Raw genomic sequence first — 21759 nt, 5'->3', positions numbered from 1 at the left:
CCCATTGCTACTGTAACAAATTGCCACAAATTAAGGGGCTTCAAATAACACAGGTTTGTTGTTTTAACTTTCCAGAGGTCAGAAGTCCAAAATGAGTCTTACGAGACTAAAATTAAGGTGTCAGTGGGGCTGGTTCTATCTAGATGCTCAAGGGGAGATTCTGATTTTTGTCTTTTCCAGCTTCTAGAAGCTGTCAGCATCCCTCCACAGTACTCTAAACTCTGCTTCTGTGGTCCCATCTCCTTCTGCTTTTGACCTTCATGCCTCCCTCTTATAAGAACCCTTGTAATTACATTGGACCCACAGGATAATCTCTTCACCTCAAGATCTTTAATACGATCACATATGTAACGTTTATTTTACCATGTAAGGTAATGTATTCACAAGTTCTGGGGACAAGGAGGCAGGCATCTTTGGAAGGCCATCATTCTGCCTGCTATAATATCATGTATGTTTCCTCCCTTCTTCTAATGGAGTATGATAACTGACATAGGACTTTTTTAGTAAAATGCAAAAAAGGAATTTGAATATATTTTTTAAAATGTAAACATGCTAATACCAGTTAGATATCCATTAAGGTGATACAGACTTTATTTAAAACTAATGATCGTCCTCAAAGAATAAATATAATCAGAATTCTCAATATTTGATATGAAATTATACTTCTCAAACTGGGGCTACCAGGATCCCAGGAGGTACACCTGATGACCAGAGGTGATAAGTTGCAAAATAAACATTCTGAGAGTGCTGATTTACTAATTATAAGCCAGTTAAAATATTTTATAATTAAAGACGAAATGTGGGTATAATACAGAGGAGAATGTAGAATTTGAAAACATTTAATAACAAATGAGACTTTAAAGAAGCAATAGCATGTTTCAAAGTGTGCCTGAGTGCTGCAGATATACTTCTCTGCTTTAAGGACTATTTTGATGGAACATTTGAAAAGCATTTGTATAAATTAGGATAACTTGTGGCACATTACAAATATGACAAAAACTTTCTCAAAAAAATCGAGAGAACAGTATCTCCTGGTTAAATTTAATTTTAGCCAAGAGTGAAATAAATGTTTTCATTGCAGTATTTGGAGAGATCATCTGTTATGTACCAAGCACATAATAATTCACCTATATATAGAATTCAGTTGTTGATAAGTTTCTGATTCAGTATATAACTGAAAACCAATATGTAAAAATATGCACAAATTAAACTCTTCATTTTATATGTAGAAGAGGTCCACTCAGCAATTGACCTGGGGTAGGTTTACTTTTAATTTACAAACACAAGTCTAGTTAAGATTGGCTCTAAGGGTTCTATACCCAAATCAATAAACGGTGAGTTAGAGGAGAAGCCTCATTCCAGAAAACTAAGAAAAATTGATGCCACAGTTAACAGAGTAACACACACAAAATGTAAAAAGTATTTTTGAGCACCTCCTATACACCAGACATTACCTCATATAATAATCACAATCCTGAGTATTATCCTCTTTTGATAGCCAGGATCAGAGAGATGAGAAGTGCGGGGCCTTGAAATAAATCAGACTCCAAATCTTGTGATCTTTCTGCTACATAAAACTCAGCGTGTTTCTTTAGTAAAGCAGGTGAGGGGTGTAAATGAGTTTAGAGACTTTTCTAACTCAAGTAACCTAGGAGTTTTATTCCATGCAGTGTAGAACTTGAGGTTCATGTTAAATTTGGCTTTCCAGAATAACTCATCAGCCAAAAATCCATTGCATAGTCCAGGCACACAAGCTAAATCCAGAACTGCCATAGGAGTGGAAGATTTTGATTTCATATATTTACTTTTCTTCTTATCTGTAAGGGTATAATTTACCTTTCTAAGATTGAAATTACTCTTTTACTTGTGGGTACCACTTGAATTCCATTTTTTAAAAGATAAAATGGACTTTTGTTTTATTCCCAAGGAGTATATATTGATTCAGCATGTACACCTTTCTCCGCCTTGCTGCTTTTAGTGTAAACAGTTCTTTCCCTTGCAGGATTCATTCTCATATGAGAATGAGATTCATTCATTCTTCATCACTCATGAAGATTACATGAGTGTTCAGAAAGCACTTAAAACAGCACTTGGCAAATAGTAAAAGACCTTCCAGGTTTTTCCTTTTATGAAAACTCCTACAGTTATGAGTAGCCAATTATGATAGCTTATTATTAATGAATTAATATGTTATAAAAGTGTACATTTGCTCTGCACACCTGGGTGGCTCAGTTAAGTGTCCAGCTCTTGGTTTCAGCTTAGGTCATGATCTCACGGTCTGTGGGTTCGAGCCCTACATTGGGCTCTGGGTTGACAGCACAGATTCTTTCGCCCCTCCCCTTGCTCATGCGCTCTCTCTCTCTCTCTCTCTCAAAACAAATAAATAAACCTTTAAAAAAGTACACATTTGCTTTTCCATTATTACATATTGCCCAGTAGGAAATAAAATAGCCCCAAATTAAAGTCCAAATTTTATTAGAGAATATATCTAAAATACAATATTTATTAAGTTATGATATATTATTTGAATGGAAATATACTCTGTATCACAACTATAATTATACCAATTTTACAGACAATACTTCATTTATATCTCTGTAATTCAAAAGTCACTAAATTACAACATAATTCATATTTAACATTGCTACAAATATATAAGAATTTAAAATTTTCTCTTTAATATAACATCTTGGAATCATGAACATTTATTTTACCTGATTCACATTATACAGAATCATGACTATTTTACCTGATTTACATTACATAGCTCAATTTATCTCATGATAGGGATTTGCACTCATTCTATTTTCCTATGCTTTAAAACTAGCATTTTTGTGAACAATTGTCAATGCTCATCACCCTCTGTTCTATGAACAAAGTCAAGGTATTTTTTCCCCTATTCCTTGAACTATATTCTCCAGTACAGAAAGGCTACTACCATAAGCAAAGCACCCGTCACAGCAATTCTGTCAAGGATGACACCTGGTCAGGTTCTTCACATTTTACTAATAAGCACATAAGGTGAGAAATGAAAGGTCTAGAAAACCAGATGCAAAGCAGCCAAGGTCCAATTCAACAAGGTAGATTTGTGCTTAGCTAAAGGGAAACCCAGAGGTCCGTTCTTTGGTCCTGGGCTCCGGGATCATCTTATTTGAAGGAAGCAATTTTTCTGTTGTTCAGCGGCTGAGCTGGGCGCCAGTTGTCAACCATCAGTTCTTCTGGTTCGCCCTCCTTATTGAAATTAAGCTTACGGAATTTCAGCATCTAAAAGGCAAAATAAAATATTAAAAAACTAAAAGTCCAAGTTTCACAATAGTATTCATTTATGTGCTTGTGTTACACCCTGAAATGCATTTTCCAATATTAAACTTCACTTTGATTCTCAATAAATGTATAATCACATAAACATATGTGTATACTTTTATTTTACTTTAAATGTTTTATTTATTTTTGAGAGAGTGCAAGTGGGGGAGGGGCACAGAAAGGGGGACAGAGGATCTGAAGCGGGCTCTGTGCAGAGAGCAGCGAGCCTGATGTGGGCTTGAACTCACGAACCATGAGATCACCACCTGAGCCCAAGTTGGATGCTCAAGTGACTGACCCACTCAGGTGCCCCTATATGCGTATGCTTATAGATAACAAATCAATTTCTAGAAAATGCACAAAAGATTGTTGGTGTCATTTGTAAGGAAATTTTCAGTGAGCTTGTTTTTCCCTCTTTTAATTTTAAAATCAAGTATCAGGGGTGCCTGGGTGGCTCAGTCGGTTAAGCGGCCGACTTCAGCTCAGGTCATGATCTCACGGTCCGTGAGTTCGAGCCCCGCGTCAGGCTCTGTGCTGACAGCTCAGAGCCTGGAGCCCGTTTCAGATTCTGTGTCTCCCTCTCTCTCTGACCCTCCCCTGCTCATGCTCTGTCTCTCTCTGTCTCAAAAATAAATAAACGTTAAAAAAAAAAATTAAAAAAAAAAATCAAATATCAAAAGCCTATAAAACACTTCTGAGATGTAAAATACTAACAGAAATTTTAGATCCCAATTAGAGTTCTGTTTTCTGCTCCAGGGAAGGTGACCTAAAGTGACCCAGGATCTGCAAACCCCAGGGGATAAGTGAGGGCTTGTATCTCTGCTTAAATGTATAGAAACACATAAATGAATTTTCCCAATCTGGGAAATCCTTGACATTGACTGATCTTTATTCCCTTTTAACCTTGTTTTAGCTCCCTGGCCCAACGGTGTGAAACAGGCAGCCCTCAACCAGCCTCCTACTTCTTTGAGGCTATTTGTGCAAAGGGATACTTCCCTTTCCTTAAGCAAGTCTTGATCTAAATGAAGAAGGATTGTTTGGGCAGTAATAAAACAGCCCACAAATCAACAACCTTTAACCTGATCTCTTTGGTCCAGTAATTATCCCTCAGCTACTGTAACATCAGTTAAATTACCCAGGATCCAAGTCCTTGTGGATCCTACTGAGGAATGTCCATTTTCTACATTTCAGCTGTGTGGGAATAGAGACAGACAGACAGTGGGTACTATTGGCGACTTAGAAGCTGCATTAATAACTTGAATTGCATAAACTATATTGTATGGGAGAAGTAAGAGTCTGTGTTAAAGGTTGTTAAAGCAACCTGGAGTGAGTTTTTGATACTTTTTTTCTGCAAAGCATGGCTTTTACTTTTGTCAGATTTCAGAAAGGTATTCGGATACAAATAAAACTGCAGCAAGCTCTTACGTGAGTGAGCAGTCGGCGGGGAGTATGAAATCTCATTGTCCTGGGCCTCAGTTTCCTCACAGTTTCCATAAAAGCATTTAAGTGACAGATACCCTTCTCATTTAATCCCCAGGATTATCCAACTGCACAGAGTAAACACTGCCTAAAGTTATGGCTAATAACAGCAAAGATTTCTCAAAAGCTGTTTATCAGCTACACACTGCTATAGACACTAGTTCCACAGCTAGAAGCATCAAGAGCAGGATTAAGCCCATAAACCCTGGGTCTGTCCACATCCAAAAGCCAAGCTCCTCTGTCTGGATGAAATGCTCTCCCTCACTTTAGGAAACCGACCTGCTCACTGCTAACGCTGATGGGCTCCTTGAGCAGGATCCAGGTCACACATTCCAGGAGAGGAGGAGTGGTCAAGGAGCCCGGGTAGGTCCAGTAGTCCAAGCTTTCCGGAAGGAGGACACGAGGGTCAAAGTTAGCGAAGTCAGCACTCTTACCCTGGAATCCGGCAAACACACAGGTTATGTGTCGTGATCAGAGTGGGAGGAAAGCAGGAAACAAATACTCCCTCCTGGTTGCCAGAAAACTTTTTTTTAATGTGATTTTTGAGAGAGAGAGACAGAGACAGAGAGAGACAGAGAGAGAGAGAGAGAATGAGTAAGGGAGGGGCAGAGAGGGAGACACAGAATCTGAAGCAGGCTCCAGGCTCTGAGCTGTCAGCACACAGCCTGATGCGGGGCTCAAACTCATAAACCATGAGATCAAGACCTGAGTTCAAGTTGGACGCTTAACCAGCTGAGCCACCCAGGCGCCCCTCCCCCCCCCCTTTTAAGAGAGGTCCCATATTCACCAGAAAACAAAATAAAAAGAAATTAACAGATGACATTTGACTTGGAAATACAGACGAGCAGATATGAGCAAGGGAACCTGACGATACTATTTTCACATGTCCATTCTCATCTTGTCCTCCATAATTATCCCTTATAATTTCCTTCAAGTTATTAACTGATCACATCCAGTAGTTAAAGTGAAATTGCTGCCACTAAAATAATGCAAATTTGAGGCTGCAGTCACCAAAATAGAGTATCCTTAACGAGGAGGTAATTGCCTTGCTATCATACCTGATGGCTGGATCAGAACTGAATAACTGCTTTCTTTTCTGGACACTACACTTTTAAAGCAACAGATGCAAACACCAATGAGTTACAAACAGAGCGACAAAGTTGTTATAAAGAGAGAAAACTGTCCTAAGAGAATAAAGCGAACAAAAGATAACTAGCCTCGGGGTAGGCAAAACCCTATTAGAGAAAATAGGTTCAAAAGAAAGAAAGATCGGGGCTCCTGGGCAGCTGAGTTGAGCAACCAGCTCTTGATTTCAGCTCAGGTCATGATCCCAGGATTGTGGGATGGAGCTCAGTGTTGGGCTCTGAGCTGAGTGTGGAGCCTGCTTAAGATTCTCTCTCAAAAAAAAAAAAAAAAAAAAAAAAAAAAGAGGATCAGGTTTTTCATTTTGTGAGGTATAATTAATACATAATATTATATTAGCTTCAGGTGCACAACATAATGATTTGATATTTGCATATATTGCAAAATGATCAACACAATAAGTCTAGTTAACATCCATTACTATGCCTGGTTACTAATTTTTTTCTCTTATGATGAGAACTTTGAAGATCTACTCTTTTAGCAACTTTCAAATATGCAATGCAGTAGTAGTAACAATAGTTGCTATGCTGTACATTTTATCCCCAAAACTTATTTATTTTATAACTGGAAGTTTGTACCTTTTGACCCCCTTCAACCACTTCCCCCAACCTCTGATAACCCCCAATCTGTTTTGTGTCTATGCACCCATTGGTTTTTAGTTTGTTTATTTGTTTATTTTTCAGATTCCGCATATAAGTGAGATCATATGATATTTGTCTTTCACTATCTGACTCATTTCACTTAACTTAATGCCCTCAAGGTCCATCCATACTGTCGTAAATAGCAAGATTTCCTTCTTTTTTATGACTGGAAATATTCCACTGTGTACATATAATTTACACTTCTTTATCCATTCATCCATTGTTGGACACTGGGCTATTTCTGTATCTTGGCTATTATAAATAATGCTGTAGTTAATGTGAAGGTACATATCTTTTCCAATTAGTGTTTTTGAATCAGGTTTATTCTCCATCATTCAAAGGGGTCAGATAGGAGTAACAAGTGAGCATTTCAGAAGATAAACATGACTTCAGTGAGGATGAGCTTTCTGAAGCCAGGCCTGCCACTGGGGATTGTATTTAGCAGATGTTCAATGACCTAAACATGGCTATACTGTAGAATTTAAACTTGGGATGGATTAGTCTTCATGCTCAGCATTGTATCTCCTATGTCAACCAAGTGACTGAAATGGAGCAAGCACTTAACAAATACCTGCTGTGTGAATGAGTCAATAATTTGACCAGATGATCTTTCAGTTTCTTTTCAGTCATGAGATTCTCTGACTCTTATATATGAATGTTCAAATGATGGGGAAACAAGACTAAATAAAGGCAAGATTAAAATTATACTAGAATTAGGATCAACTTTTGGATAAAGAAAAGTTACATGAATATATAAGCAACATTTTACCTTCATTAACCGTTCATCCAAACACCACATGTCAAACTGAGACTATTCAATTTGATCAAAAGAATTTCCTAAAAGCAGTGGGATATAAAACATAGGTACTCTATCGAGGTGGCAGAAAATGCAACTGTACCTTTGTTTTAATGGAATCCAGTGCATCAAGGACTTTTTGTAGGCCCGGCTTGGCATCACCAATCTATAGGAAAACATAATGTACAAGGCACCGTAATCTGGTTGGTACTATATCAGTTTTGATTTGGGCAGCTCTACCATAAAAGGTTTCCAAACGATGAACCAAAGTCTACCACTGGTACATGCCACCCATCCATCTTACTTTGATCACATTGGCACCATGAACTTCCCTACTGTCACTGACAACTTCTTTCTGCTTCCCCACCCCCACCGCCCAGTCCCCTGAATGTACTCTCTCAAATGTCACTAGTGACCTCCAACTGACCTCTAACTGCCAAAGCAAGGAACGCTGTTCAACCTTAATCTTGCAGGATTTTATACTATTGACTTCTCTCCTGTTTGAAATTCTCTCCTCCTTTGGCTTTCCCTCTGCCCTCCAGCCTCAGCAATCTCCCTTGACTTCTGTATTCCTTTTTAGTCATTTAATACCATCTTTCCCACTGCCTTAAACGTCTTACATTCTGCAGTTTCTCAGGACTGCGTGATTAGCAGCTTTATCATCTTCCTCTTGGTGCTTTCCTTGGATGATTTCATATTCACTTGTAGCTTCTACCTTGACATATGATGTCAGGCCCCATGAATCTCCAGCCCAGACTTTTCTCAACTTGCTTTACAGCTGTCTAGAGGGCAGCTCAAACTGTATGCCCCACTGTTGCCTGAAATTCTCCAATATTGAGTCACTGCCCTTGAGCCCTCCAAAACTTGATCTAAATTTAGCTTTACCTGTCATGAAACACTACTATCTAGTTAAGGGTGAATTTTAAAATAAAAACCAGTAGTCATCTGAAGTATACCTCTTTCTCATTTTACATTTCTCATGTATACATCCTTCACATTTACATCTAAATAGCACCTAATTAATACCTCTTGGATTGTTTGTTTTGTTTTGTTTTGATTTTTGCCCTCCATCTCTAGAGCCACTAGCAGATATGAAGGGGGACAAAAGCCTGAAAATATTTTGGAGCCAAAGGCATTCCTTAGGCTCTTTGTAGAATGTCCTGTTTATTATGAATGTTCTGTCTGGTTAACCTTTCTCAAAAACAGGGAAAAAAAAAATTGGGTCATCAACTAACCTTTAAAAAAATACCCAAAACAGCCAGTCCATCAGGTTGCTGCACAGCTTTTCCAAAATCCCCATATTTGGTGTTCCAATGAACCAAGTGAAGCTAAAGCAGTCGGAGACAAAACCATAATGAATGATATACATAATGTATATCATAATGATATACATCATTAATCCTCCAAATTTTATCCAGAGACAAAACCACAATAAATGATATACATCATAAAACCTACCGATTGTACCCAGTGATCTTTTCTTTACAACTAAAGGTTACTAAAGAAAGGGAAAATGTGGGTAATTTAAAATATAAGCTTTTCTTTCATTTTCATCCTAATTATCCACTATTTGACATAACAGCAAGTGACTTCATCAACTCTCAGACAAAGAGTTACATATTTTTGAGGAAAGACACAAATGCTATTTTTAGATTTATGTTAAAACAGGATCCTCCAATTTGAATTCATTTAAGTTTTTGCAAACGATGTCCTTGAGTGTAGCAGAGAATGTTTTGCAGCATTAATTGTAATATCACAAATAAAAGTTATAAGAAGCAGATGTGAAGGTCCTTTGTAAAAAGAAAAAAAAGTGGTTCGCTTAGTTTGAGTCGAATTTACAAAACTATGTTTTTGAAATTAATGCTGAAAATCAATTTACATTTTTCCCTGGAAGGCAAAAAAGCATATCTTACCTCTGCAGCATATTTCTTTTTATCCACGGTATGCTCAGATCCTTGACCATCAGACGAACCCCAGTGAAAGTGAAACTGAATCAATCTGTATGTGCCAGTGAGGGGTCCTCCTTTCAGCACTAAAATGTAAAAAATATGTATATATATGATATATGTATATTATACATGTGCCTATGTGTATATGAGTATGAGTGTATGAATGTATATACATACACACAAGATACACAAAATCACATGTATATACACACCTATATGTACATATGCACATGAAACACACACTACTAAATATTATAATGTAATTCAATCCTGTTGCATAATTCTAAATTTATGCCTGTAGCAACATTTTCACTTTGTGAAAATTAAATCCAGACTCAAGTTTAGTCTACAGTCTAACAAAATCTTAGTCTGAAGAAAATCATTTCAACTGGCTTTTCTCCTCACTTGTGTTGGCTTGAAGGATCGGTACTTTTCCCATCTGTTTTCTGAGCACAGTGATAACTTCTCTTCTGGGTTTGTTTGGACTCACAGGTTCTGGTTCAGCGAGAGGAAGTTTTAAGTGGAATTATTAAGTCCTCTGTGAATGACTGGGGAGGTGCCCTTGTATCTGCTTGTCGATGCAGGTCTGTGGCACACTCCAGAAAACATGGGAAGCTCTCTTCTCCACAGCCCCATGACTGCCCTACCATCTGCTTTGCTAACCCCAGATGCCAGAATTTGTGAAACAATAAGCATTCCATTGATCTTAGTATAAAACTCAATTTTCCTTACCCTGGCTTCCCAAATTCTTTAGAATTTGGATTTTCACTGCTACTAACTAGCTTTATCCCATTAAAATGTTTCATCGAACCTTTCTGATCTTAATTTCCTCATCTGTAAAGTGGATCCATTCAATTGTTTATCACTTCACTAACAATTTATTGATCACCTAACAGAGCACATAGTACTCTGTTGCCTCCAAAAACTTAAAATTCTAACTTTAATAACTGTCTTATGATTCTATTATTCTGGTATTAATATAACTTTGTTAGAGTAAAGCACGAGACAGAAGAATATGACTGGAGGTCATCTCCAGTACAGTCTATCTGTAGATACGGAGTTGTGTATTAGAGAGAATTAAAATAGTAGGAAATCAGTTTCCCCCAGCCTCTCCATAAAACCTTGTTAATTTGTATATATTCATGAAACTTACCAATATATTTAAAAGCTTTTAAAATTAGATTAGTTCTCCAACTTCAAATTTTATTTCTCTAGAACTAGGATTAAAACATCTGTTGCTATAAGTGCATTTTATTAGTTTTGGATTATAATTCTATACAATAATGAGCCCAAACTTACTCTGCTTTGCAAAACAAAGCAACAAAGTTTGTAGAGTCAAGTTTGTTTAATTTCACCTAACTATGCATAGATGGTAGCAACAGCCATCCATCTATCCAAAGTAAAAAACAGAGCTGGCTGGAAGATATTTAGGCCCTTCTTAGCTCCTGATACAACCTCTGGTCCCCAGCACTGCCTTACAATAGGCCAAGGGGCGGGGGAGGGGGAAGAACCAATTATGTAAGCGATGTTACATCACAGACCTGCTAAGAAACATCAATTTGGGTACAGTCTGATAAAATCACATCTCTTGAAATTTAATGAATTATTGTTAAAGTTTTTTTTATCTGATAATTCTGTAAGGAAATAATTAGCCTTATCCGCACCCCCCCACAAGGCTTTTTCAAAATGAAAAAATTCCCATTTTTCATAATAATATATTCTTAAAACAAAATATTTGTTCATGAAATAAACTGGTGCTGAAATAATTCCTTTATAATAACTTTTTATTTTTTTTATTTTTTTTTTTTTTTTAACATTTTTTATTTATTTTTGGGACAGAGAGAGACAGAGCATGAACGGGGGAGGGGCAGAGAGAGAGGGAGACACAGAATCGGAAACAGGCTCCAGGCTCCGAGCCATCAGCCCAGAGCCTGACGCGGGGCTCGAACTCACGGACCGCGAGATCGTGACCTGGCTGAAGTCGGACGCTTAACCGACTGCGCCACCCAGGCGCCCCTATAATAACTTTTTAAAGCTACCAACTGGCTGATCATAAAAAGCAAATGCCCTCTGTAACATCACTAGTTCTACCAAGTAGCAAAATAAATTAAATAAAACCATATTAAGCATCAAGATAACTTATCTTTCTAAATGTATCTCTTTTCCCTTGTGAACAATATCAGAATCTTCAATTTTAAAAATAATAAAACTTATTGCTGTTTCATATTCCTATTCACTCCCTTGCAGATCTTAACATTCCATCTTAATTTACTTATTTCAGAGAAGATTTAGAATTAGTCAAGAATGTATATGAGCTTTTATTAAACAAGCTTTGCTAATACTACAGAAAGAAAGAAAGAAAGAAAGAAAAGAAAAAAAGAAAGAAAGAAAGAAAGAAAGAAAGAAAGAAAAAGAAAAAGAAAGAAAGAAAAAGATTCTTGGTTCAATGATTAAACATACTCGGTGCTAATCTATTATTACCAGACACCTGTTTTAGCTCCTGTTAAAATAAAACTATGTTGCCATGTAGATTAGAAGCCCTTGTACCTAGGAGAGGTTATTAAATTCTTAAAATTTAGTTGCTACAAAAAGAAACATTTCTGGTCTACTTTGGGAGTTGGTTATTTCAACAAATCCTTAGCGCGGAATTTAGTTAATGAAGTCGTCCCCAAAACATCGTTACAGCAAACTCTAATAAAGGTAGCATACATCTTATGTGCAACATAAAAAAGACATTTGGTTGAAAAATAGGGAGCTTGCACTTTTTCCAGATCTACTTATTTATTTACTTATTTTGATTGCTACATACCATTTTCTGAACTATCCAAGTTTAAAACGAAGTCTGTCTGTCTGATGCAAAAATAATTTTTAAAAGTAGCAGAAACTGCTGACTGTGTATATTTTTCCTCTTTAAAATCCAGTCATGTTAGTGAGGGTTCTGAAGAGTCCATGATTTATTGTATTCCACAAGGGACAGAAATGTATTCCACAAGGGACAGAGAGACATAAATTTTCTACCACAATATCTTTTCAAAATTCCCAAAACTTAATTTAAATCCAAATCTCAACACCAAGGGCTCTAGCCAATTTTAATTTTCATGATCAGCCATCAGTTATACATACTACATATATAAAACACAAAATAAATACTAAATACATTCTAATCTGTCTTCCTATACATATTACTTAGAGAAATTATGTAAACTATGTTATTTGTGAAAATTAAGACATCCAGTCCAATAATATACAAGACTATACAAATCAAAAACTGAAAATTTAACATTTTTAATTTTTTTCTTCCTACTCCCTTTGTTATTACTTAACATAAAATGTATCCAAACAACAAACTAAACACCTTAACGAATATCAATAATCTCTCTTAAATCCAAAATACAAATAAACCATTTCTAATAATCTTTAGTTTAAAATGCAAATTTAAGGGATCTCTTATTAATGAAGTACATGACTAAGTCTACTAAAAATGCAGCATTTCCAGGAGATAAACAATCTTCATTAAATTATGCATTACTATTTTGCTTTTGGAGCAGTAGTCAATAATCCTGGAGTTTACAACTAAAATCAAGAAAATGAATGAAGAAAAAGTCCCCACACTTTATTTCTTTTAAAATAGTGAGATGTTTAGCTGTCACTTACACTAAAGTAAACAACAACTAAAAATCAAGGGAACAGAAGTTTTTAGTTTCCGGTACATGGAAATTATATGAGAGTAAAAACAAGACCTAGGATCTGTGGTTTAACTAAAATGGATGGAGGGAGGTATTAAGGGTGGGGGGGGGGGGTGGATTTTTAGGAGCATCAAGATAAGAATGTATTGATTTCAAAGACAAAGAAAGTAGACAAGATGATAGCCCCAAAGAATAGAAAACATGAGCCAGTAAACACGGAAGAGCATTTTATTTCTCTTTAAGACCTCTTAAATGCTATCAAACAAATAGAAAATATTCAAGGCACCTTCCATATCTCTGGTCCTCAGATTTCTATGTGCATCAGGATCATCTGTTAAAATGCAGATGCCCAAGGCAGATGCTGACTCTAATGACCGATATTTTCAGAGGGAACAGTGAGATGATTCTGGTACAGATCAAAGTCTAAGAATAGATGCTCCACAGTTTTTGTCAGGCAACAGGGAAAAGGCTCTGGATTTTAAAAGGGTAAAGCACCACTTCAGTTTTCCCTTCTACTGTATGAACTATGGAAAATGGAAGTTTTATTAGAACATATAATACAGCAATGGGGGGGTTGTACCTGGGTGGCTCAGTCAGTTAAGCATCTGACTCTTGATTTCGGCTCAGGTTCAAGTCCTGAGTAGAGCTCTGCACTGACAGCGTGGAGCCTGCTTTGGTTTCTCTCTCTCTCTTTCTCTCTCTGCCCCTCCCCTGTTCATTCTCTCTCTCTCTCTCTCAAAATAAATAAACTTAAAAAATATATATAGCAATAGGGTATTTTTTGAAAATTTGATGTTAGGTATGTGTGTGTGTTCATTTAATAAATGCTTTTTGAAGACCTCACTAAATATAATCCACTAAGAAATACCTGTTGGCAATAAAAAGATGAACCAAACAATTGGAAAAAAATCAAAAGGACAGGATTTTTTAGTTTTGTGTATATGGAAATTATAGGAGAGTAAAAAAAAAACAAAGGAAACTCTTTTGACATGAATATAATTAAATACAGTATTTAGGGGTGCCTGGGTGGCTCAGTCGGTTAAGCGTCCGACTTCGGCTCAGGTCACGATCTCGCGGTCCGTGATTTCCAGCCCCGTGTCAGGCTCTGTGCTGACCACTCAGAGCCTGGAGCCCGTTTCAAATTCTGTATCTCCCTCTCTCTCTGACCCTCCCCTGTTCATGCTCTGACTCTCTTTGTCTCAAAAATAAATAAACGTTAAAAAAAATACAGTTTTTTAGAATGTTTTGGTCAGTTTTATAAATACTTAGGTTTCTCTTACACCATTAACAGTATGCACAACGAACCCTTTCACTTGTTACTGCTCTGATTCCTTTTAATTTAAAATTGTTCACGGAAGGACAATATTAAAGCTTCAAAAGCAAGTCCTTGAAAATCAAGCAAGACTCATGTATGGAGTTCTATTGTCATAGAGACAGTGGTCTGCCTGAAATGAGCACAGATAAATTGTCCATTTCCTTCTTTTTTTCTTGAAATAATATAGACAGATAAAAATATATCAATTTCTAAAGAAGAGAAATTATATGACAGTTGTATATGGATTGGCTCAATAATTTCAGGCATTGGTTTTTCAATATTTGCATCTAACATTGCAAGAAAGCAGGAGAGTTTTAAACTCATTAATAAAAGTTAATGAGTTAGCAGAAGTTAATAATTTGACTAGTATTCTTTTCTCCCAGATAAAGCTAGTAATAAAAGAATGCAAGCAGGGAGAGTTATTTTTTTAATAAGTTTTTTAAAAGACCAACAGGATTAGCAATTTTTCATTAATTTAAGGCGGTTTATTTTTAAAGGAATTTAGAAGATTGATGAGAACTTTTAGTTAAAGCTATTAACTCCACATTTTTATTTTATTAACTCCACACTTAAAAAGAATTCTCTCAGGGCACCTGGGTGGCTCAGTCGGTTGACCAACTGACTTGGGCTCAGGTCATGATCTCACAGCTCGTGAGTTCGAGCCCCATGTCGGGCTCTGTGCTGACGGCTCAGAGCCTGCTTCGGATTCGGTGTCTCCCTCTCTCTGCCCTTAACCCACTCACATTCTGTCTCTGTCTCTCTCAAAAATAAATAAACATTAAAAAGAATTCTTTCAAGCTTAAACATAATAAACATAATAAACATAAACATAATAAACTCAACCAGCTCAGTTAGTGATACCCTAGTATCAGATAAGATAATATTTAGGATATTTGAAAACTTAAATCTATGGGAAGTTCTAGAAGGCTGAAATCTCACTGAGGTAGAAATAAATAAATAAATAAATAAATAAATAAATAAATAAATCAGTAAAAGGAACTGAAGCATTTAGATGTAGAAAACAAGAGGTAAAAGGTATCTAAAAATGTTAATACCATGAAAATAACTCTCAACAAAAAGAGATGTTAAGTTGTTGATTCAAAATATTGAATGACCAAAAAATAAAATAAAATATTGAGTGACCAAAATGAATAAATTATTTTTAGGCTTCAGTGTATAGAAAAGCATATCAATTTTTTAAAACATGGTACATATACACTAAATATTAATTGTGGTTATCATTCAAAGATTCTTATTCAACTTTTATTTTTAAGTGATGGTCATTTAGTCTCACCCAAACAAATTAGAAGGGACTAGCAAGTTAAACTCCTTAGCATTCTGTTTTCTCATAATTATTTTAAGTGAATTTGACTAGAGTATCTCCATCATTTGTTCTAACTTGAGAGTCTAGGATTCTTTTTTTAAAAAATCTAAAGGGTGCTTCTCTGCATGGTATGATTGTTTGATTTATTCTGTTTTTCCTTAATGCCAACATTTTAATATATTCTACATCCTGGAAAAAAAATTGCTTCCTGGTTTAACCCAAACAACTGACAGTGTTGAAGAGGTATGGGCAAAGTTACAAAGGGATCATTCATACATAAAAGAGAGCAAGCCTTTCTAACATTAACTCTTCCTTGTTTTTATGGCACCTCCTTGCCCGTCAGAGCACATACTGTTCTCTCTCAAATCCCCTGGTCTTTCCTACTTCTCTTTGCCTGGAGTCTCCTCCAAGTTCAAGCCTCAGCATAAGTTTTATTTACCCTGGAAAGTATTTCCTGACTTACACAGAACGACTCCTAAGTCTCTTTCACGTTTCCATAGTTCCTTGGACTATGTTCTTGTTGCACTGACCAAAATCGCTGTCAGCTGTCACTGCTGTTTCTGTGCCTTTATACTTCAGGTATTCCCAGCGTGAAATCTAGGGATACAGGAAGGAGACTAGACCTCTAGCTGCCTTCATGCATTTAACTGGTGTTAGGAATGGGTTTTTGTTGTTTTGTTTTGTTTGTTTGTTTTGTTTTGTTTTCATAAGAACTAAGTGAATAATGCATGTGTCTCTAAAGGCATGGGTTTGAGACCCTATCAAAACCACTGTTCTCACAATCTAAACGTGGCTTTAATAATATATGTGTTACTCACCAGGAGAAGTAGTTTTAAACAGCTCTCTAATCAGTTACTGCTTATTTAGAAATCCCTCAGAACCTGTCATTTTCGTGCTAAAACATGTAACTATATAATAACATCACATATAAAATCAGTACATACTTTAATATGATAAATGGGATGTTGAGGAAAATATAAAAATAAAAATTTTAAATCCCATCAGGTGGTGGCAGGTAATCTTCCAGTTCATTAAAAACTTCCTTCAGTAATCTTACCACAGGTGATCGCTACAGCAATTGCCTAATAAAAGCAGTCGGACGGTGTGGCGACATGAAAACAGCAATGGTCACTTGTTGGAGAATCATGACGTGCCAAGTGCTGGGCTAAGGTGCTTTCTATCTACCGTCCCATCAATCTTTCCTTTGTGGTAGATACTACTGCTTCTCCAATTTTGCAGCTAAGAAAACTAAAAATTAGAGACGTTAAGTTGCTATTGTTCCCAGGGCCACCGAGCTAGTTAGTGGCAGAGCTGGGACTTGAATCCACGGTTACCTGACCCCTTTCTATGTTCACAGTTGCTAGACTCAATGTCGAAATCCACTTTCCAGTAATAATATATTACTGAAATAATTATTTCATGATCAAATTTGTAAGGAATTATCTCATCCGGTTCTATTTGTTAGACATTTGTTTCCCCGTCACTCCAAATAAGCACCCAATTTCCATGTGGCATCCAATGAGGTATATGACTGGTGGCCAGTAGGGTCACTGAAAACTGACTTCACTGGCAACATTGAAACATACAGTCACTGTGTCTCTTTTTTTAACAGTTGATAGCTAAAGACTAAAATAGCTCCGGGGCGCCTGTAGGTGGCTCTGTCGGTTGAGCTTCTGACTTCAGCTCAGGTCATGACCTCAGCTCAAGTCATGACCTCACAGTTCGTGAGTTTGAGCCCCGCGTCGGGCTCTGTGCTGACAGCTCAGAGCCTGGAGCCTGCTTCGGATTCTGCATCAACCTCTCTCTCTGCCCCTCCCCTGCTCACACTCTGTCTCTCTCTCAAAAATAAAGATTAAAATAAATTTTTTAAACTAAAATAGCTCAAGTTTTTTTTTTAAATAAATAAACACGGAGTTTTGTAGCATCCTTTGTATATGTACAATAACACCAAGACTATGGCCTAGTCATATTGTAATCAAAATATGCAGTATCCTTTACAGGAAGGAAAGAAATTTCCCTTATTTTTAGCTTAATCACTTGAGCATTATTTCTTTGAAGTGGAAGGCTTACTTGGGAAGGTAGAATCATTGAAGTGTCTTCAATGAACATCCTCTACTAAATCTAATAATCAAAGTCTAATTAGCCATTATATTATGCCAGAATATGTGTTTGCACGTGTGTGTGTGTGTGTGTGTGTGTGTGTGTACTGGGGGGAGGTGCACAAAAGGAACAGGTAAGTTGAAAACATTTCTCAGATGATCTCCACATTATCCTCCATCAAATTGTCTTCCAGAGTCACTATTTCAGAAATCCAAGCATCAAAAAATAATTTAAAGAAAGTAGGAGCGAATTTTTTTTTTCCAAACTGGACTGAATAATTGGCTAGCTACTGAAAAAAAATGGTCAACTGGACTATAATGGCTATAATTACACACACTATATTAGTACTCTCGGTCATTACTCCAAAAATTTGACAGCGTTACGGGATGTCTTCTTGGTTTTCCTGTTTTCTCTTTTTGCCCCTGCGCTCTCCCTGCTCCCACACCACCATCGCACATCATGTGTCTGCAGCACCATTCATTCAACGACCTTCAGAAGAAAGCACTCAGGAAAATAGGGCACTGGCAATTAAATCAACCAATGGGCAAAGAAAGCTGCTACCATGTCTGAATGGGATTGTTCTCCTGTTTCTAAATAAGAAAAAAGAAGCATTCAAAGTGCATCCTGTAAACAGCTCTACTACAGATAAATTATGGTCATTGGTTTTGTCAGCAATGGGCCAGGTCCGCCCACCAAGTCTAAAACCTCTTCATTTGTGGAATGAATTTCTGGGTGGATACCAAGATACACTGCCACCTTTATCACATTTGCATTCATAAATACAATGCTTCCAAATTTCAGTACTTTATTTATTTTTTTTAATTTTTATTCATTTCAGTATTTTAAATAGGGAGGCTTTCTCCACTCTTCTCACTGCTACCTTCAAGACAGCACTAAGATGTACTTTTTTATTGAATAGGCATCAATTCTGAAAAAAAATATTTTAGAAAAAATCTCCAAAGTTCAGTCTTTGCAAATCGCATTGTTGCTGATCTTTACTGCCAGGGGACCTTGCCTTTTGTGACTTTTCACAAGCAGATTACAGTTATACAATGCCCTACATAGAAACCAGGAATTTTATAGGGGAGCCACAGCCCCAGGCCACTTCAAAGTAATTAGCCTACTTCTCAGAGCCTGGGACCTAATGAAGATTAGCAGAGTGGCATCTTAGAGTACGGAGACAAACAGGAGTATTAAGCCACTGCTCCTGATTCCTCCCATTAAGCTGGGAAAATAGCTACTGGGTAAGAGACACAAGTTATTTTTTAAACACTGACCTGCTTTGTCCTGGGAGTCATCAAATTCCACGTTGAAAGAGTGACCGTTGTTGATGATCCTCCGAGAAACCGCTTGCTCGTAAGAAGGAAACAAAGACTTCAGGCCAGGATCGTGAATGGCTGCTTTGGTGTCGATGTCAATAGGGGACTGGCGCTCTCCTTTGGCAATGGGGAAGTCCTTATGCCAGTGCTCCGGTCCTAGCATTGAGGAGAGATGTGTGAATCCCCCAGTGTGGGGAAGGGCACAACCAGATCCCTAGAAAAGGGCAAAGATTCTGGAACCAATCTGCTCCGTTCCAATTTTGGTGGCACCACTCGGCTGAATAACTTATTTTGTGCCTCAGTCTCCTCATCTGTATTATGGGGTAATGACATCTACGTCCTAGAATTTGTGAGATTTGGAATCAATACATGGAAAGGTCATAGAACAAAGAGTGAGTGCCATATAAATATTAGCTATTTTTATGCTCATTTTATTGAATTCGGCAACTGAAATTGGGCAAACACTATCATCGGGGCTCGTGGTTAGCATTTAGGATATTCAAGCTCATTTAAGACATTCGGGCAGGTCGGGATTCCTCCCTAGTGTCCTCCTACTGAATGTAAAGGCAGGGTCATTGCTCAGGCCTGGCACCTCTCTTTTAATGGTCAGGATTCCCCCTACCTGGGAAGTCCTATCCCACCTCTAGATGCGAAAGGTGCGCCAGACACATCTTTCTCTTGCATCTGCTGGCTCTGGAGAGCCCAGGTCAGTGGCCATGATAAAACCGAGTTCCTGGTGACCCTCTAACCTTAGGAGAGGAGACATGATGAGAGAACCCAGAAATCACCGCAATGGATTCAAACCAACCCACGAAAATGCCCCGGGACAGTTCGTGTTGAGCGCCTTAGCCACAGGTGCTAAGAGTGAAGTGTGTGCAGGGAAGGGGGTCCCCTAATTTTTCTGCAATCAACAATTAACATTTCCCTCCCCCTTAAAAAACCTTCCTCGCTACCTCCTAGGGCCGGTTAGGATAGCCTCCGGTTCGGGACCCGGGGGCAACTGAACTCGAGTCCCGACGCTGAGGCTGTGCTCCCCCTCCCTCGGGCCCTGCGCGCCACCGCCGTACGCGGGGATTCCTCGACAGTGGCCTCGGGGCTGGGGCCACCGGGCATCCAGCGCCGGGAAGCAGAGGGCGGGGCGGGCACTGGGGGCACACCGTGCCTCGGGTGTTCCCACTGGCCGCGGTAAACAGCAGGTGCGGGCGCTGCGGGGCCGGGGCCAAGATCCGGGCCAAGATCGGGGCCCCAGGCGCCGCCGCCGCGCCGCCCTCCGCCGGCACTCACCGTTGTGCTTGCCGTATCCCCAGTGATGGGCCATGGTCGCGCCGCTGGTCTGGGCAGGGCAGGAGTTGGCGCGGGTCTAGCAGTGGCTGCTCGGGCGCCTGCACGGTGTGTCCGCGGGTCGCGCCGTCACCGGCTTTTATAGGCTCCCGCCAACTTCGTGTTCGGGGGCGGCCCGGGGGAGGGAGCCCCGGGTGGACCTGGACGAGGGGAGGAGGAGGTGACGGGTGGAGGTGATCTCCCCGTGCTCGGGGCGGACCAGGCGGGCGAGGCACCAGGGGCGGGGAGAACGCCCTCTCGGCGGGCTCTGCTGGCTCAGGACCTCCTTTCTTGCCTCCCGGCTCCCCTCGGCCCGCGGCCCGGGCCCCGGGTCCCTGGGCTGGCAACAAGGCTCCGAGCTCTCCGCGCGCGTGGCGGCGGCGGCGGCGGCGTCTCCCGGGCTCCCGGGTGGGACTACGCGCACCCCACCCCCCTCCTGGGCGCGAAGTCTGGCGACCCCGCCGACTGCTCTGGACGCGGGCCCCTGGTGCCTTTCATCCCCAATCCCCATTGTGATCGTAGCCCTGGCCTCAGAGCGCTCCCGCCCCGCCCCATCGGCTGCCCCGCGCCGGGGACTTCAGCCCCGAGGGCTTACTCCCCGGTGTTCCCGGCTCTAGACTAGCAGGCCAGGTTAGGAGCTATGACCTTGGGGCAAATAGGGATACGATCCTTGAGGCGCTGGGAGCCAGCAGCTTCGGGTGCTGAGAGCCACGCGCCCCCTACTGGACGACCGTGGAATAAAGTAAGAAAGATGAGCGAGTCTCTTGTGCCCTTAGTCCACACTGAGGAGAGCCCAGGAGATTGCATTCCCTTGCAACCGGTCAGGGTATCATATGAAGTGCTCATCTCCTACCTTCCTCCTCCTCTTTAAAAAATTAACTTTGGAGGAGAGACTTCCTAGCTGAGTACACATTAGTTTAAAACATTTTCCCCCAAAACTTCTAAAACAAATCACTTTTCTAAGAGAAATTAGGTAAAACAAAGTATTCCTTGCAAAGAGGCAATTTCCTTGGTTGAAAAAGGAAACTTGGCATCTGGGATACCTAAGAAATAATTAAAAAAAAAAAACTGAGAGGACTTTTTGAGGCAAGGCAGCATTATGACTTGGTGGGCCCCCTTCTTTATAAACATACATACACACATACATAGTTATGGCTGTATTGATATGAAGAGTAATATTTTAACATTATGTATTTCAACATTTTCTTCCACCTAAGTGTTGCTTTTTATTTCTCCTACTTGAAAAGAAAACATTTTTGTGGACATCTAAAAGTGTTGTGCGCTTGAAGCACTTGTCCTTACTGTACTTAAAGATAAGGAACTGTTTTTAGGCGGGGACAAAATTAATTTCCTTCAGGAGACTTGGCCACAGAGATGGGAGGAG

At 39.1% G+C, this 21759-nt stretch overlaps 1 protein-coding gene across 2 annotated transcripts; it reads right to left on the bottom strand.

Moving 5' to 3' along the window:
• Positions 1-2458: 2458 nt before the first annotated feature.
• LOC122210635 (carbonic anhydrase 2) lies at positions 2459-20548 on the bottom strand. 2 transcript variants are annotated; one of them, XM_042923399.1, is made up of 8 exons: positions 20340-20419; positions 19697-19799; positions 19014-19211; positions 9276-9394; positions 8598-8690; positions 7466-7528; positions 5062-5217; positions 2459-3264 (listed from the first exon to the last, which is right to left on the bottom strand). In XM_042923399.1, exons 2-8 carry the CDS (start codon positions 19737-19739, stop codon positions 3148-3150), a joined length of 789 nt encoding a protein of 262 aa, XP_042779333.1. In that variant the 5' UTR covers positions 19740-19799; positions 20340-20419; the 3' UTR covers positions 2459-3147. The 2 variants fall into 2 exon arrangements, with proteins under 2 accessions (XP_042779333.1, XP_042779334.1); XM_042923400.1 differs by lacking the exon at positions 19697-19799 and having other exon boundaries at positions 20340-20548.
• Between the last annotated feature and the right edge of the window lie 1211 nt (positions 20549-21759).

This window comes from Panthera leo, chromosome F2 (assembly GCF_018350215.1).
Source record: "Panthera leo isolate Ple1 chromosome F2, P.leo_Ple1_pat1.1, whole genome shotgun sequence".
Lineage (NCBI taxonomy): Eukaryota > Metazoa > Chordata > Mammalia > Carnivora > Felidae > Panthera > Panthera leo.
Note: the sequence above shows the minus strand (reverse complement) of the source record. Positions and strands in the feature narration are given on the sequence as shown.